This window comes from Talaromyces stipitatus, genomic scaffold (genome assembly GCF_000003125.1).
Source record: "Talaromyces stipitatus ATCC 10500 scf_1105507295515 genomic scaffold, whole genome shotgun sequence".
Taxonomy (NCBI): Eukaryota; Fungi; Ascomycota; class Eurotiomycetes; order Eurotiales; family Trichocomaceae; genus Talaromyces; species Talaromyces stipitatus.
The window spans coordinates 84,765-101,809 of NW_002990118.1; the positions used below are offsets into that span (position 1 = coordinate 84,765).

General features: G+C 46.9%; 6 protein-coding genes across 6 annotated transcripts; 2 read left to right on the top strand and 4 right to left on the bottom strand.

The window, feature by feature from the left end:
• Nucleotides 1-1,721: 1,721 nt before the first annotated feature.
• Nucleotides 1,722-2,961, bottom strand: TSTA_040650 (PAF acetylhydrolase family protein; the record flags this gene model as incomplete). The annotated part of the gene is made up of 2 exons (XM_002484493.1): nucleotides 1,722-2,430; nucleotides 2,510-2,961. 2 exons carry the CDS (start codon nucleotides 2,959-2,961, stop codon nucleotides 1,722-1,724), a joined length of 1,161 nt encoding a protein of 386 aa, XP_002484538.1.
• Nucleotides 2,962-4,214: 1,253 nt separating this feature from the next.
• On the top strand, nucleotides 4,215-5,346 carry TSTA_040660 (uncharacterized protein; the record flags this gene model as incomplete). Its single annotated transcript, XM_002484494.1, has 3 exons — nucleotides 4,215-4,418; nucleotides 4,481-4,812; nucleotides 4,887-5,346. The coding sequence occupies 3 exons, from the start codon at nucleotides 4,215-4,217 to the stop codon at nucleotides 5,344-5,346; spliced, it is 996 nt and encodes a 331-aa protein (XP_002484539.1).
• A 488-nt stretch (nucleotides 5,347-5,834) lies between these two features.
• On the bottom strand, nucleotides 5,835-8,161 carry TSTA_040670 (CUE domain protein, putative; the record flags this gene model as incomplete). The annotated part of the gene is made up of 2 exons (XM_002484495.1): nucleotides 5,835-6,561; nucleotides 6,595-8,161. 2 exons carry the CDS (start codon nucleotides 8,159-8,161, stop codon nucleotides 5,984-5,986), a joined length of 2,145 nt encoding a protein of 714 aa, XP_002484540.1. The 3' UTR covers nucleotides 5,835-5,983.
• Nucleotides 8,162-8,525: 364 nt separating this feature from the next.
• Nucleotides 8,526-9,443, top strand: TSTA_040680 (40S ribosomal protein S20). Its single transcript, XM_002484496.1, has 4 exons — nucleotides 8,526-8,719; nucleotides 8,789-8,903; nucleotides 8,965-9,073; nucleotides 9,167-9,443. The coding sequence occupies exons 1-4, from the start codon at nucleotides 8,678-8,680 to the stop codon at nucleotides 9,249-9,251; spliced, it is 351 nt and encodes a 116-aa protein (XP_002484541.1). The 5' UTR covers nucleotides 8,526-8,677; the 3' UTR covers nucleotides 9,252-9,443.
• Nucleotides 9,444-10,696: 1,253 nt separating this feature from the next.
• Nucleotides 10,697-11,521, bottom strand: TSTA_040690 (bacteriodes thetaiotaomicron symbiotic chitinase, putative; the record flags this gene model as incomplete). The annotated part of the gene is made up of 2 exons (XM_002484497.1): nucleotides 10,697-11,419; nucleotides 11,495-11,521. The coding sequence occupies 2 exons, from the start codon at nucleotides 11,519-11,521 to the stop codon at nucleotides 10,697-10,699; spliced, it is 750 nt and encodes a 249-aa protein (XP_002484542.1).
• A 632-nt stretch (nucleotides 11,522-12,153) lies between these two features.
• TSTA_040700 (nuclear condensin complex subunit Smc4, putative) lies at nucleotides 12,154-16,944 on the bottom strand (the record flags this gene model as incomplete). Its single annotated transcript, XM_002484498.1, has 4 exons — nucleotides 12,154-12,491; nucleotides 12,550-12,627; nucleotides 12,692-13,444; nucleotides 13,501-16,944. The coding sequence occupies 4 exons, from the start codon at nucleotides 16,942-16,944 to the stop codon at nucleotides 12,363-12,365; spliced, it is 4,404 nt and encodes a 1,467-aa protein (XP_002484543.1). The 3' UTR covers nucleotides 12,154-12,362.
• Nucleotides 16,945-17,045: the final 101 nt, after the last annotated feature.

The window sequence follows — 17,045 nt, forward strand, 5'->3', positions numbered from 1 at the left end:
GATGGCGATGGCGATGGCGATAGCTTCCGTGGCAACGGCCACGACTTCACTTAACCCGACAGAGATCACGAACAAAAAGAAGTCTACACATATAAACGGGCAAAATCGACTCGAGAAAGATTTTCAACTGCATAAAACCCTCTTCCGCATCTCATCTCACCCCACACTGACCCCATTCCGCCGTCGAATCTATCGAATACTCATAAGTGTTCCCCCAGGACGATGGACGACGTACTCTGCGATATCCAAATACCTCAACACAGGACCTCGCGCAATCGGGAATGCCATGAAAAGCAATCCGTTTGCACCAGCAGTGCCATGTCACAGAGTACTTGCCAGGGATGGATCGTTAGGTGGGTATAAGGGCGCATGGAACAACGGTGGGGAGTATTCGGTGGAGAAGATGAAGCTGTTGCTGGATGAAGGTGTGGAATTTGATGGTAATGGCAAGGCAATGGGAGTCTGTTTCGTAGACTTTGTTGATATACAATGACTCGAAACTCGAAATAGCTATGTAGCTCGCTGCTAAACATGCCTGTTCACGTTGATGCTGATGAGTACGTACTACGCAGACCTTTTGTTAATATGGAGTCTGATGTACTAGACGAGAAAGTGTCTCCCGTGCTAGTACTAAGTGCTTGATAACTAGTTCTAACCAGGCATCTCAAGAGAGGATTAATGAATGATCCGACAAGTTGTAAGACTGTTGACGTTGCCAACGCACAAGTTAAAAGTTGATGGAGAAATGAAAGCGGGGGATCTGGGGATCTGCAGACACCATGCGAAGTGCGCTGGCCTGCTGAGGGAAGTAAACTTCTTACCCAGTCGTTCTGAGAAGGTCGTGCTTGATATCAATTTATAGACTAACTATAGACTAGCAGTCGGAGCCGCGCAGATCTATGGAATGCCGGTGCTGTGTTCTCCTTGTCAGTCTGAATCTTTCTCCGACGACGACGCTCTGCCACCCAAGCACCATACCTCGTGTATATGAGCGAAAGTCAAGTCGGGAAATCATCAGGAAAACACGAGGTTAGACAGAAAATGCTCCGGATAATTCTCCCATTGCCTATTAGGATCGCATTGTCTCTAGCACTTTCCGCCTTCCAGGCTCAAGGACAGTCGAGTGCCACACTCTCAATATGTGAACGCCTTCATGGCCGGCGTCCGGAGAAGGGTTTGGAGGAGGCGATATCTTCGTGGGTGGTACCCGACCTTTTGGAGTCGTCAAATTCGGACTTGACTCGACTGCTGTAAATTGGTCGACCGCGGTGCTCAATGGAGGCCCGAAAGGAAATGTGACTGTGTTTAGCCATTCATGTACCTATGTGACTATACATACCAGATTTCCTTTGCCAAGTGGAGATTTCCTTTCTCAGCTGCCGCCACTTTTGTGAGGGTCACGATCACTGAGTAAATTTCAGTACAGGCTCACGCTCACTGAACTGCTCACTTCATGATAAATGGTGGATTGACTCAAGAAAGGTCTAAAGAACGTGCTAAATACTCTCAGTCTCATCCGATGATCGGATCAAAGGGCGGACCTTTGCTTCCCAGGCCCAAGATTACATACAAAAACCAAAGAAACGATGTCAAACTAGTAACGAAAAAGGGCCAATTTGTTGTGTATTCTGGAGATGGATGTATGAATACATGAGTGAAGCGAGAGGCGCTAACCAAAATGGGTTAGAAGCTGGTTGGACAGTATCCGTTCTGACAGGAGGCTAATTTTCTCCAACAGTCACCTCAGGAAACTCCACACTGGACCCATCTAATAACTCACTTTTCTTCCCCTTCAAAACAATGTCAAAGAATCTGCTAACATAAGCACTGATAACCTGAAGGGCTCTTTCCCCATCAATACTCCCCAACAATGCGGCCGCCTGTGTCGGAAATTGCTCTCTCAGACCAATCAAATCAGCGGCCTCCGCCAAATCCGTAAACGTACCATGCGTACTCCCACTAAGCATAAACCCTCTCCTAAAGCCCTTCAACTTCGGCCACAGTGCATCCCAACTCGCATCAGTTGTCAAATTCTTCCCTTCGTGCGCCATGATCATGAAGGGCTTATCCAACCCCTGGTCGATAACGGAGCCGAAAAATGTACCGTCTAGATTGACACCTCCCATGAGACGGGAATCAGAAAGCATAGCCTCAGCTGCGGTGGCGCCGCCAAGGGAGTGACCATAGATTCCCACTTTAGAGGTATCCAACCCGCAAGTTCGGCCTGGGATGAGTTTTGAAATGACGGATTGACGGTGGAGCTGGTCGAGGACGAAGGATACATCTTTCACGCGGATGTTCAGGTCATCTACGATTTGGGTATCGGTTGTGATGTTGGTAGCAAGGATTGTGGTATTGTCTGGGAATGTTACGATGCTTGCGTCGTAGGGATGGTCGATGGTTACGACGATGTAGCCAGTGCTGGATAATCTGTGGGGAAGTGAAAGTTAGCGAGACCTGTCGATTTAAGGCCTAGATGAGCAAGAAACAGAAGATGGGGAATACGTACTGCTGTGCAATAGCGCTGTACAAGAGTCGAGTATTCCCCAGGCCAGGCGAGAAGAGAACCAGTGGATAATTAGGCCCTTTGACGCCGCGTCTAGGATTTGAAGCCGGACAAGGCTTGCAGGTTTCAAGGGTAAGTGAGCCGAAGGCGCCGGCTGGGACACCAACTGGTGCATACTCGTTATCCTCGAAGGTTGCGCTGATGGGGTCCATGTAGGACGTCAGGGAGGAGAAACATTCTGCTGGAGGGACGGGATGAAAGAGAGAGATCATCAAAGTACGTGGGTGTGGCGTTGGAGCGTACGGATCCAAACGATGATGGTCAACGAGCAGGGTTGTTGCAATGCTGGTGTTGAACGAGCCTACCGTGGCAGGGAAGGACAACGCGTTGATGCTTGGGAGAAGCTGGGTAAAGAGAGCGGCAAGCAGCAAGCGCTTATCAGAGGGCTTGAACATCATAGCAAAATAGTGAAGGACAAAAGCTGGAAGAATTGTGTTTTAGGAAAGAAAATAGGAGGAACCTCTCTGTCTTATATAGGATTCCGGAGTCAATCCCACGTCCGTTTGGTCCGATGTTAGCCGGGACATCTTGACGTCCATACTACCTAATAAGGCAATGATCAAGCGTGTTCATGGATTCTTTCCACGGAAATGTGATAATATGCTCGTCTTTCGCTGTGGAGGCTGAGATTCATGTATCAAGAAAACTGCGTTCGAATGCTGCCTCTTCAGGAAAGGCCGATCAACGGGTACATCTTGGCATGGAATCTTTACCGTACTAGATCTGTTGACAGAATAAATAACTAATTACGGAGTAGTGGGAAACGGTATTACGTATCTAGTAACTCGAAGCTAAAATGATTGCTGTACGTATTGTGGCACCGATTTTCCCGGAGAGCACGATTGCCCGATGGTTACCATACGAACAAAAGGCAGAGGGAAGGGCCTGCAGGTATATATTCACTAATTAACCTCCCCAATTATTTAAGCGCTTATTTCTTAGAATCTTTAACTAGGTAAATCTATTATTTATAAACTTAGTATAGGCTTCTATATAATTTTTTTAAGCAACGAGTTTTTTATTGTTAATGATTCAGACCTTTCTTACGAAAGTCGGTTGACGCCGAATTAGGCGGGCGGTGAAGTCAGTACTAAGGTCTGTGTTGAGACAACTTGTATCCAGTTGCTGCTCCGTTTAAGTTGTGAGGAGTAACGAGGCATTTCCAGGTCATTTCCAGCGTAAAATGCCCACAAATTTTCCTACATTTAATTTCGAGAAATGGCCGTCCTGGGACCACTCGATCGGCGGACTGCTCGCACCAGATGCGCGGCCTGCGCACGACGCAGAATCAAGGTCAGCATTTGCTTCTCATAGAAGCTGTCAGTGAACGCTGCCCTATTTTAACCCTCAGTAGTGCGAAGGTGGCACTCCCTGTCAGTATTGCATAAAAAGAAAACAGCAATGCGTCCCTCAAGCAATTCAGCCACAGGCTAGGATAGTCTTTGTCAATGCCTCGGCACCATCTAAAAGTTCTGACTGTCTCTCGCCCGCCTCTCGGCTTCCTATGCTCAGCCTCTGCCCCAAGGTTTCAGAAAGAAGGTCAGCTCTCTTTGCAAAGCATTTCTTCTCTGGCTTTCTGGCCAGAAATAGCTTTGGAGGCCCCTTGGACCTCAGCACTATCATATCGGAATTCCAGAGATCTCCCAGCATGTATCATGCATCCATTGCCCTGGGTGCACTTGATCTGAGCAGGATGCCGGTGCTGACTCTACCTCCGGAAAGGAAAGATGCGGCTGTGGGAGCATTCACAGCCTACCACACCTCGATCACCAAATTGAAAGCCGAGATTGTAAGCCACAACACCCCTCGAGATGTCAATCTATGGACCACGTTCTTCTTGGGGCTGTTCGAAGTAGGTAACCGGTATCTTAGGCGGAAATTATATCGGAAGCTGGACGTTAACCTTTCAATTAGCTCATGCATGATATGACTGGAGAAGGCTGGGTGAAGCATTTTCTGTACGGTACATCCGAAATGCTTCAGCTTCGCGGTCCAGAAGCTCATGTAGCTGGCTCTGGGCGGTCATTTTTCCTCACAGTACGGGTCTTTGAGATTTGCCGCGCACTCATATACTCAGAACCTACTTTTCTCTGCCAGCCGGAATGGATGTCGCTCATGGCTAAGATCTGGAAGGAGGATGATAACAACCACTGGCATCCAAAGGAACCATTATTCGATCTGATGATCACATGCTCTTCGATAAGTCACCGGCAAGTACACTCACAGGCCCACTATATCCTATTACTGTATGATTGACCGAGCGCAGGGTATGGGGGCTGCTCAACCTGGGCTCCAATTGTCCAAACGTGCCTCTTCACAGGGCCCTCCTTGAGCTTGCTGCTGAAGGGTTCGTTGTCCGGTCGGCTCTTGCTGATTGGTATGCGAACTTTCAAAAATGGTCGGCCGATACTGGTACGCCCGAATATAACCACAATTCCGTTCTTGCAACAATCTATTTTCACGGCATCTCCATCTACCTGTCCGGTATCTACGACTACCGCACTCAATTTAACAAAATACCCACGCCCACAATCTCACACGCTGTTGTTCAGAATCACGTTGATGAAATTCTACGAATGACTGAGATCTCTTTGAAGACCGCAAATTTGGCGGCTGTGTTGTTTTTTTTTCCCTTGAGAGTAGCAGGTGCAAGAGTAACAACCGCTCGAGAGACGGAGTCGATTTGTGCGATGCTTGGAGAGATTTCGACGAGGGGTTTCGTTGTTGCAAATGCATTTACGGCGGATCTGAAGTCTCTATGGCGCCAAAAAGGGATATAATACTTATATCGTGATTTTTTAGTATAATTTGCCATTCCGGATCACTGGATGACAATGTGTGCTTTACTCTGAGATCAGTACCCAAATGATCGAAGCATTAAGACAAATGGAGACAAAATCGATAGGATAAGAGTTATACCTGTAACGGGCCCATGCCCAGATATGGCCACATGACTGTGGCCTTCTGCCTAGGGACAGGAGTTGACTGACCACGAGGATCTTTTTGTTGATGGATGGAGCATTGATTTTGTACTTGGCAAAACATGGCCCTTTGGGAGCCAGAGGATGTACCACGTTGTAGAATTGTCAGCGAAGTCGGTGCATAAATTCAACATGGTACAGGTCGATCCTAAGTGTAACAGATCCTAGGAATATGTTGTGCTCAACCAACTAGACTAAAAAGCTGCGCGCATACTAGATGATTTAGTATGGTAGTATATAGCTAGGAGCGAGGATCAGGTGTTGTGAGGTGTAGTTCAGGAGTGAGTGAGAATTCCAAGAGAATATGTATTACGAGACGCGCAATTCTTACACTATTTAAGTGACAGATACTCTAGCCGTGGACTAACCTTCCATGGGTACTCCTAGCGAGCACGTGAGCAGCACATGAATTGTTTCAAATTACCATGATAGGATACTAACTAGGAAGCACTCCAGCTCTCACCATCTTCTTAGCATGTTGATCTCTTCGACGGTGATTGGCGCCTCGTCCACGATTTCCTCCGCGTCCTCGATTCGGTCCCCCACTGCCAGACCCTCCTCTTCCCGTACCGTCCCGCCCTCTTCCTCTCGAGCGAGCATTTAGCCCGGTAGATGATCCATCATTCTTCTCCGGACTTTCATCCTCGTCGGCCACCGTTATCGCGCCCGGTCTTCGATATGCGGCTGAGCCCAACTCTGGTTGACTCGCCGCTGCTCCCCCAGCACCACCCATGCCGGCCTCAAGAGCTAATCTTGTTTCTAGGCGAGATTGCTTTTTCTTATCTCGCTGAAGCATGGCCGCCCATCCTTCGATGGCTTCATCGGTCATTCCAGTCTCGTGTTTCAGCGTAGCCCGCGAATGTGATCGTCGAGTTTTCGAATCGCGTGCAAATTGGGCAGGACTTGACTTCCATAGTCGATACAAAGTCATATCGAGACCTGCAGTATCCTTATCTGTATCCCCGACGGCGCCTGTACTTATCCGACTACGCCTTTCTTGCTCGCCCTCTGCATCTAATGTCCCAGTCGTTGACACATCAACAGTACCCCCAACATCAGCTAGGTCATAGGTATCATCTCGCTCGTCGTCATCGGAATCAAAGTTTGCTAGCGCAGATAGTATCGCAGCTTTATTAGCAGCATGTTGACTTCGATCAGCAAGGATGCTATCAGCAGTGGAGTCAATATTGGCCCTGCCAAAAAACAGTTTCTTCTTCTGTCCACCAGCTTCACCTTGCGCCTGAACTCTGGCCGCAGATCGCGCAGCTTGTATGATCTCATCATCCCCTAAATCTATGTTCCGTGTATATGTCGGTTGAGGTGAGGTGACATGCGGTGGGGTGTGATGAGGCTCCATCACATCGTGATTTTGCATATTGTGATCCGATAGAGGCTCTGCCCTGTTGAGGATTTTCAATTCCCGTGGCAAAGAGCCCTCCAACAAATGGGCCACTATACTTTCGACACTATCTGCATAGTAATTTAGCAACCGGACAACAAAGCCCTCTCCAAGATCCGGGAAAAGGTCGCGGATTTGTGTTATCAAAGACATTTTATGGACGCGTGCGCCGTCACCATTGTCTGCAACTGCTTTCATTTTGCCTTTGCCCTTTATTTGCTTGTGTCGCTGATAGTGTTGATTATGTATTGATCTCATCCGGTGTTGATATTCTCGTAATGAATCGACGAGGTCTTGGCCACGTTTCTGCGAGCTTGATACTAAGTTTCGCTCGATCCGAACGAGAATATCCGTGCTACATACTAAATCAGACAATAGCTCTGGAGACAGATCACTCGTTTTGCTGGAAGTTGCATCGACACCCGCGGAAACTTTCAGGGAGAATAATTGGTCCAGGAAAAGAGATAGGTTTGGGTTGGGTATTTTGAGTAAAGATGTTAACCCAACGTAGACATTGGCAACCAGTGCGTTCCTCAAGGCTCTACCGTCAGCTTCGTCGCTGGCGAGAAAAGATATTCGGTAAGCATCATGCAAAGAATCAAGATAGTCGGACCCTGCCATCAACAGATAACCAGCGTACGGTAACGCGGAGCTTAGGACGCTTAATCTTCGCATATCGAGGATTATATCAGGAGCTGCGGCCAATTTTTTTACATTATCCGCCTTCAGAAGCATCTCCGTAACTTCAGCTTTTCCTTTTTCGAGACTAGATGTTATTTCATTTTCGTATCGTGCCCATACTTCTAATAACAGCTGCTTCAGTGCGGAGCTTGAGTGATAGGTATCACTGAACTGGCTCAGGAATCGCCAATCCAGCAACTCATCCGCCAAAGGAAATAACTGGACATCCAAGTAATATCGTCTTAGCAGTAGAAAGATACTCCGTCGAAGATGTTTTGCCTTCATGGCAGTGGTCAAATGCCGATTGGTATTCGATGCATGAAGCCGAGCATCGCCATGGGCAGCGAAATATGACGCCAGAAAGGTGACATTGAATCCGTCTATATGTGCGCATTCTTCGAACTGCTTGGCAGATAGATGCAGGCGTAACTCCGTCAAGAGAATCCAAGCGTCCAATGTGACCTCCCATTCTTCGTTTGGAATGGTTTCCCGCACCACAGATGGCGGGACAGGGATAAGGCGGGGAAGATCCATGAGTGATATAAAATGTTCTTTCCAATACGAAACTGAAATGTGGCATCCGCTCCTTGTCGCATGTCGGCAACTCCGGCCTGGTCCCTTTTAGTATGTCGTGAAGAAAGCGAGGTCATGGCAGGAAAGCTCTGTTTACCAAAGGGAAGAAGGAAAGGCGAACGGCGACATGGTATCTGGCGATTTGATTGGCCGACACGAATTCGTTCCATCATTCCGCTTAGTCATCATTTCTGGCTGGTCACGGACTCCCGATCAGGATTAGCGTATCAATAGCCGAGCTTTATCACGTGATACAAATGCCAAGACTCCCGATTTTACGCACATTCAAACAGTGCAAACAAAGCCCTGTTCTATCTTATCTTCGACTGCGGAGCAATTTATCATCAAAATCTTCGTCTCGCAAAGTACGCTCCTCCACGCCTTTCATCACCTTACCGAACCTCTCGACTCAGTGCGTGTGTGTTCAGGTCTTGACTGGCATCGTCCATTTCATATTAACTCATTCAACCGATCAAAATGTCTTTCCAGAAGCCAGAGAAGGATTTCGGCGAGGGCCCAGTACGTCGCTTTTTCATCCCCTTGACGCACATTGACAAGTCACATCCATCGCTAACTGTCGGTCCGCAGAAAATCCACAAGATTCGCATCACCCTCAGCTCTCGCAAGGTTGCTTCCCTCGAGAAAGTCTGCCAGGAGCTCATTGAGCGTGCTAAGAGCAAGTCGCTTACTGTCAAGGGACCTGGTCAGTATTCATTTCAGTCTCTACAAGATTCATTGGTTCTAACTATGCACTTTCAATATAGTCCGTCTTCCCACCAAGACTCTCAAGATCTCCACTCGTAAGACCCCCAACGGTGAGGGTTCCAAGACCTGGGATACCTACGAGATGCGCATCCACAAGCGTTTGATTGAGTGAGTTTTCCAGCGTCCTAACGATGTCCATATTAAGGACACGACATGGATTATATCTATGGATCCAATGGCTGACAGGATATTTCCCAATAGTCTTCACGCTCCCACCGAGACCGTCAAGCAGATCATCATCAACATTGAGGCTGGTGTTGAGGTTGAGGTTACCATTGCCGCTTAAACGGGTTTGATTATTTAGGTCGGTTTCTTCGCTGCGGATTGCTGAACTGCAGCTGTAGTCGTGTTTTGTACAATCGGTTACAACGAACTTCACTATCTACCTGAAGCATAGACCAAATAATGAAAGAAAAATGGTAAAAACGAAGCTGAGCTGCTATATACATTCTATGAATGTCTTGATTATATACTTGACAAGCTATCCTTTCCTTCGTGGATAAAAATGAGGATTACATGTAGATACAGGTAAACAACCGAACATGCTTGTAATGTCCATTGACACCATTCAGCAAGCCGTTGCTGTCCCCGCTTTGGTCTGTCATATCCAACATTCATATACCCCCTATAGTTTCAACATGTGTATCGCAGTACGCTGAACCGTGTCGACATGGCTCCATTCTCATAAGATTTCCATCTTGACATGAGCTAGCGAAAGAGCTCTCGAGACCAGTCGATTGGCCAGTCGGACAGACTGACCGATGATGCCTGCCATGTCCACCAATACCAGACCGGACAATAACAATTTCCTGCCTTTAAATGCTGGGATCTCGTACTTTAATTTTAGTGTTTTCCTGCTGGCTACTAGAGTAACAGTATCAAGCCCGGCTATTGTTCATGATGTAGATATGATTCAAATTTCAAGTCTTAGAACCTTCAATATTGAACGACTATTCTAACATTGCATCCTGTGGCCCTAAATACCTGACTATCATCGATCGATGCAATGTTGGGTTTCTTCCCAATATAGTGCAATGGTTAATTGCGTAACACTGTAAAATACTAGTTTTGTCTTAACATCCGATGAGACTGCCATATGCCCGCTCCTGTGCCTGAGGCAGCTTCCTGTAGTGGAAGTTTGACAGGTTGGTTCTTTGTAGTGCTGTATTACATACAGTACATAACATTTACGCTTGGTACTCCGTAGTACGGCAAAAAAGACTACACAGGCAGCACCCCTAAATCTCTCAGGACGACCCCAGCCATCTCTGCCAGAACAAATCTCCGACGATCTACATATTAAAATCAAGACAAATCCCAACCATGCGAGCGCAAAAGCTTCTGCGCACCGCAATATTGTTTAAACCAGTTCCTATCAGTTATTTATTCCTCTTGACTGCCTCCCCAGCTGGATCCTATATGGTTGATGTTTATCTCGCCAGGCTCACATTGGGCGGAGTATTGATCATTGTCCAAGAGCTACAGCCAGTTAACAGTGCATTGGGACGAGGTTGCACCTTCCGGTCATTGAAATCCAGAATAACCCTCATAATATTGATTTGTACCAATGCTGCTGCTGCCCGTGACTTCTCAAATATGATTAGCTAGACATTGTCAGATCACTTGGATGTCTTAGTCTAAGCACAGATCCATAGATCTGAGGATGTGCTGCTCATCATATTAAGAGAATACTGGTCATTATACTACGAGAAACGTTCAAAGATTTAATGATCAGGCGGTGTCAGTGTACTCACCAAGATCTGATGCCCAGATCATCGCTCCGCCCAGGCCAACACTATTCGCCCAGTCAACCTTCTGCTTGAAGGTATCCTTATCATCATACGAGACCCACTGGTCTTTGCCAAATGTGAAGTATTTAACCGCAGCATCTCGATCATGAATGGGGCTGATAGCCTCTATCTTCTTTTGGGCTTTGTGTTGATTTATCAACTCTTGGATTTCGTAATAGGCAAGTATTCCCGCTGTAGCGGAACAAAGCCCTGGATTCGATGCACCGCTGAAAGTACAACCTGGAGAATTGTAACTGGGATCTGATAGTGTAAATGATCTGCCATAGAAGCCAAAGCCGAGAACGAGCTTGGAAGGAGGGATTTCGACTCGCCAGTATAATTCCATGGCCAATTTAATCTCAGTGAGGTTTGTATGACCCTGAACAATATTTCCAATTGGGTTATCAGCGTTCCATGACCCGTGTAGGTCATAAGTCATCACACTGATCCGGTCTGCATATTGGAGCATTTTAGGCAGATCAAACCAGCGTAGATACCAATATGAAGTTAGGGTGGTGAATGTTAGGCCAAATTTACTACCACTCGCACCAAATGTCTCGCGAAGAGTTTTGAGTAGTAGGACATAATTTGCAGTATCGTCTGGATTTCCACAACGATCCAGGTGCCCCGGGATACTCCCAGTCGATGTCGAGACCGTCAGAGCCTACTCCCATATTGTAAGAATGTGATCCTAGTGAATATCATATGTGTAAAGCATTGACAAGCTCTTTGAGCATACCATATTGCCGCATGAAATGAGCGACATTGTTTGCGAATATTTGCCGGAGGGAAGCATCTCTAGAAATCTTGCCAAAAAGAAGCTGAGTCGAAGTTCCATTATCCGAGAGCGCCCTGCGGCGAAGTCAAACATCACTCCTTCAGCGAACATACCTGTGTGAATGCAACAGTTGAAGAGAACAAAGAATTTGATCGTATCACCATCCTCGCTTTTGCCATTCTCTCATACCCTTCTTTTCCTAAACGCGACATACACATTGTCTCAAAACACCAAAGGTCGATTCAAAGCTAACAGAGTCAAAGGTCATCTACCTAGGCAGAAAAAGTATTACCCGCAACTTGATAGGATGACGTATCACAAGGATCGAAGGTTATCACTTTCTCCCAGTTTTTTGACCTTCAGTATTCGCACTGAGATGCCGATAAGGTGCTCGACGTTTGGGCCGCAAGCCAGATATCAATCATTCAGCAGTAGACCTCGTGAGATAATAGAAGACAAACTCTAAAGAGACGTAAGAGAATAAATGGGTTATGAGTTATGAGTGATGGAATTGAAAGGAAGGGCCACCCATTCTGTTGGCAAGCAATTATAGCCTAAGACATCGATCAATCATTGTAGTAATTTCGATGTTCACTGAAGAGCTTTTAGGAAAAACTAAAGGAAAGAAATAAAGTAACTGGCATACTGTCCATCCTATTTACATAATGCAACCAAACCTCAAAGAATAAAAACGAACATCATAAAACCATTGTGCTTTCACCCTATTCCAGCATAATCCACTCCCCTCATTACACCGTAAGATGATCTATGCACAGATAGACAGGGTCCCCAAAATCAAGGAAAATAATGCAAGAAAGGCATACAACTACTACGACTGTGTCGGTGCCGCTGTACTGGAGCCCGATCGACCTGTGATATAATCACGATTCTCAACGGTGACACTCTTGGTCATATGATTGACCTTGTACACTCCAACAAGGCGAGAGGCAAGCTCAAACTAGTTTTGTCGATCAGCCACCATGCAATGCAATAATATTTTGAGAAATGCCACTTACCATGTTGTTTCGAAGAGAAATAACAATAAACTGGGCATTCTTAGTCCGTTCCTTGATGTATGAAGCAACAATGGAGACCTATCGATTTTCAGAAAGTCAGTGAATCTTTTCCGTGTTGTAGCAGTTATCGATTGCACCTTACATTTCGGAAATCCAACGCCGCATCAATCTCGTCCATGACATATAACGGGGTTGGCTTATAATGATGGAGAGCAAACACCAAGGCAAGACTGGAGAGTGTTTTTTCGCCTCCTGACAGATTGCTGATGTTCTTCCAGCTCTTTTTCGGTGGCATGACGGAAAAGAGGATCCCTTCTGAGAAGGGATCCAAAGAGTCCACAAGCTCCAGCTCAGCATTTCCACCCATCGTGATCATCTGGTACATCTCTTTGAGACGTAATGAAATTGTGCTGAAGCCTTCCATGAAACCTGTTAGACGAGCAGATCGAAGGCCATCCAGGCGGGCCTTGGCAGCATCACGAGCCGCTAGGGATTCACTCAAGTCCGCAGAACGCGTCTCATGCTCAGCAACACGGCGACGGTACTCCTCGATGACCGATAAATCGACCGACGCATTCTGTGTCTTCTCCTCCAATGCTGCAATAACTGCCTTGAGCGACTCTTTGTTCATGTCCGCCAGCTCATCAGCAGTGAACGTCTGCAACTCAACTGTTTCTTGATCATCACCAAGGTCACTGACGTTTTGCAGAGACAACTTGGATAATTTTTCCTCCCAGTACCGGCTGCGCTTCTGATTCTCGGCAAGGATTTTTTGATTCTCTTCCAATTTGTTGCGCATCTCAATCTCCTGAGCACGTGTCTCATTTAGTTCCGCTGTCTTCTCGTCCAACTCCTGCTTAAGGGCTTTGAGTTCTCCACGTTTCGTTTCAAGCGCCTAAAGAGTCAATATTTAGTATGTTCTTTTAATCTCCGAGATGCAATCAAACTCACCTCCTGAGCCTCCTCTGCTTTCTGTCTTGAGCCGGAGGCATCGTTTGCTTGATTCTTGACATCTTCGTCTAGTCGCTCAATCTCAGCGCTTAACTGCTCGCTCTCCTTTTCAGCTTCCAGACGCGACTTTTCGTGTTTTTTGATAAGTTTCTCGTTTTTCGATTTGGCGACCTCTGCGTTAGAGATCTCTTCAGAAAGGAGATTAATTTGGGCCTTCAAGCCATCCACCTTCGCTTTCTGGCTTCTCAGACGGACACCGCCAACTTCCATAATCTTAGCTTGAAGAGCTTGTATCTCTTCCTCAATACCGACCATGTCTTGTCGCAAGTTTTCGACTTCCTTTTGAAGGGCACTTATCTGCTGATTCAACGCTTTTGCTCGAGTTTCGTCTGTCTTAGATGGTTTATGTTCGACACTCAACTCCTTGATACGACGCTGGGCATCTAAGAGGCTCCGTTTGCCGCTTTCTATCTCAATGCCGATTTTTTGTATTTTGGTATCCAATCTGGGGATCTCGTCGGACTTCTCTCGGAGGGATGCTTCCAACTGACGTTGTTTGTCTTGAAAAAGTTGAAGCTTCCTTTCCAACTCATCGCGGTCGTATTCCAATTTCGAAACCTGTTCCTTGGATGTTTCGGCTACCTGTTTTGATGACATGCCCCCTTTAGCAACACGCGTTCCTCCTCCACTCATAGTTCCAGACAAGTCAATTAGTTGTCCGTCAAGAGTAACGACCCTCCATCGCTTAGCACCATAAGCAATCCTGTTAGCTTGTTCCAAATCTTTGGCAACCAATGTGTTCTGCAACACACTGTAGAAGGCTGGAGCGAATTTGGGCTCCTTGGGCTTTACTAGATCGAAAAGACGGGGCACACTTTCGGGAGTGAAGATTGTAGACATGTCTCGTTTGGGCAAGCGGTCGAGAAGAATGAAGTTGGCTCTACCAAGGTTGTTTTTGCGTAGGTAATCAATACATTGCTGGCCCGATTCGACGGTGTCGACGACCATGTTCTCGAGCTGTGGGCAGGCGGTTGAAATAGCGACATCATATTTCTCTTCTATCGTACCCAGGTTGCCTAGTCTACCGTGGAACCCATCGATACGACCAGATTCCTTAAGTCGCATGAGACCGGAGAGAACGCTGCCTTTGTTTTGAGTGCTGGCCAGGCTTGCACGAGCTTCCTCTGCTTTTTGTCGCGCATTAGACACGTAAGAGCGAAGTTCAGGTTCCTTTTGAGAGAGCTTATTGATATCTTTCTTCAAAGAGTCGACTTCAGCTTCGAGCTGAGTCTTCTCCTGATATTTTTCCTCAAGTTCCGCCTCCTTCTCTGCTAAGCTTTCCTCAATCGCGGTAATGCGGACTTGAGCTTCCTCTAGAGCTTTTGCACCCGCATTTCCTCGTTCATTAAGGATATCAAGCTCACTTTGGGCCACAGCAATGGAAGAAAGCTTCTCGTTAATCTTAGCGTTCCAAGGCTCAAGAGATTTCTGTTTCGCAGCGATCTGGTCAGAAAGGCCCTGTGTTTTGCCTTTCAGGCTTTCCCTAATGGACGTAAGTTCAAGCTCCTCGGCCTTCATCTCCTCTTCAAGCTGGGAAATTTCCCCCGATTTCTTCTCGATATCCGAAGCATGCTTTTCAACGAGACTCGAGCACTCTGATGAAGCCAATCGACTGGTGTGCAAGATTTTCTCAAGCTTCTTCTGCTTCCCTGTCAGAAACTTCCGCTTCTCTTCGAACTTGACGGCTTCCTTATCATATTTCGCCATTTCCTTGATCATTGACTGGGTAGCTTTCTCCATGCTCTCATATTCCTTGGCAGCACGCTTGTATGTTTTCTCGATCTCCTTAATGCCAGACTCATTGCCCTCGTGCTTTTCCAGCTCCATGTTGAGCAGCTCTTGCATTTGCATGATCGCTTCCTCGGTAACTTTGGTGTTGTTTTCGCATTCCGCTATATAAACCTGATACAGAGCAGACTGTTTAATAGTGAGATCATTTTCATCTCGAATGTAGGCCAGAGCTTTATTCTTCTTATCCTCGAGTGCGGTCTTTTCCTTTTCGACATGCTGTACCCGATTGTTCTTCTCCACACATACATCGTTCAGGGTTTCAACTTCGGTGGCTGCTTCTTCAATGGGCGTCTTGTATTTGGAGGTGCCGATGATATCCTCTAGATATTCCAGAAGACCATCTTCGTGCTCATTAGCCGCTTTAGGTTTCATCTGGGCAATTGATTCAACCTCGCCCTGCAAGATGAGAAATCGCTTGTGATCGAGATCAATGCCTCGGTCTTTCAGGAAGGTGGTCACGGTGGTGAAATTTGTTTCCTTCCTGTTCATATAATACTTGCTTGAATTATTCTTGAAAGCTCTTCGCGACACAACTAGTTGAGAGTCGGGAACGACCTTATGAGCTCCACCAGGGAGATCCATGATTTCCTGAAAATGTACTTCCACTTCACAGAAGGTTAGATCAGGAAACCTGGCGGAGTTGTGAATCAAAGCAGAGATTTTTCCTTGACGCATCTTACTGGCGCGAAATCCAAACACAAATAGTAGGGAGTCGATAACGTTGGATTTTCCGGATCCATTGGGGCCGACTACAGATGAGAACGATACATGAAAGGGTCCGACAACCTGTTTACCCGCGTAGCTTTTGAAGTTAGTAAGCACAAGGTGAGTGATTACCATACGTGCGCGTGGAGTTTTGATTTCCTCTGCGATAGGAATGCCTAGAGATCGAGACTTCAGAACAATATCCATCGGCTTCTCCAGGTTGGTTGACTGCGAGTTGACAATCGAGATCTGAGACTTCTGCTCTTCGGCATCGGTTCTTGTCGGCGCAGGTGATTTATTGACAGCAGATTGTGTGATATCGGAAAGCGGGCTGTTAAACTCTCGATGCGATCGCGACGAGGCTTCGGGCGACGCTGAAGGAGAAGGAGTAGGAAGTGAGGACAGTTCTGCGGCTGGCGTAGCTGAATCACGGCTCTTACGGGAACTTGCAGCCCTCTTCCTCTTCTGCGCTGCGTGAACCTTCTCAGAAGGTGATTCTGGCTCTTCCTGAGCTGCTAATATAGTTGACTCTTCGGCTTCCTCTTCATTTCTCTCTTCTACGGTCTCCGCGATAATGGATGTATATTCATGTTCGTGTTGCTGTTCCCGTTGCGGGGTGGATTCGACGGTTTTCGCTCTTCGTCCACCTCGCGTAGACCGCTTTGAGGGCTGTGATGGTGCTTCTAATGCTTTTCGTCGGCCGCCACGCCTAGGGATAGGCTTTCGGGCTACGGGTGTGTACTCATGCTCTGCATCATCGTCTGCGTTAGAGTGAGATGGTGTCGGGGTCACATTTCCAAGATCCTCGTCATTGGAAACGTCGTCGATATAGGAAGTTCGGCGCGAAGCTGCGCGACGCGATGGTCTGCCTCCAGCTGTAGAAGCCATATCAACACTGAAGGATGGGCGATGTGCTGAGATGATGTTAGGAAGAGGAAGCTCCCGAAGTTCCCAACTTTGTAAGTTACTGTTTGTTTTGGTTCGCGGGT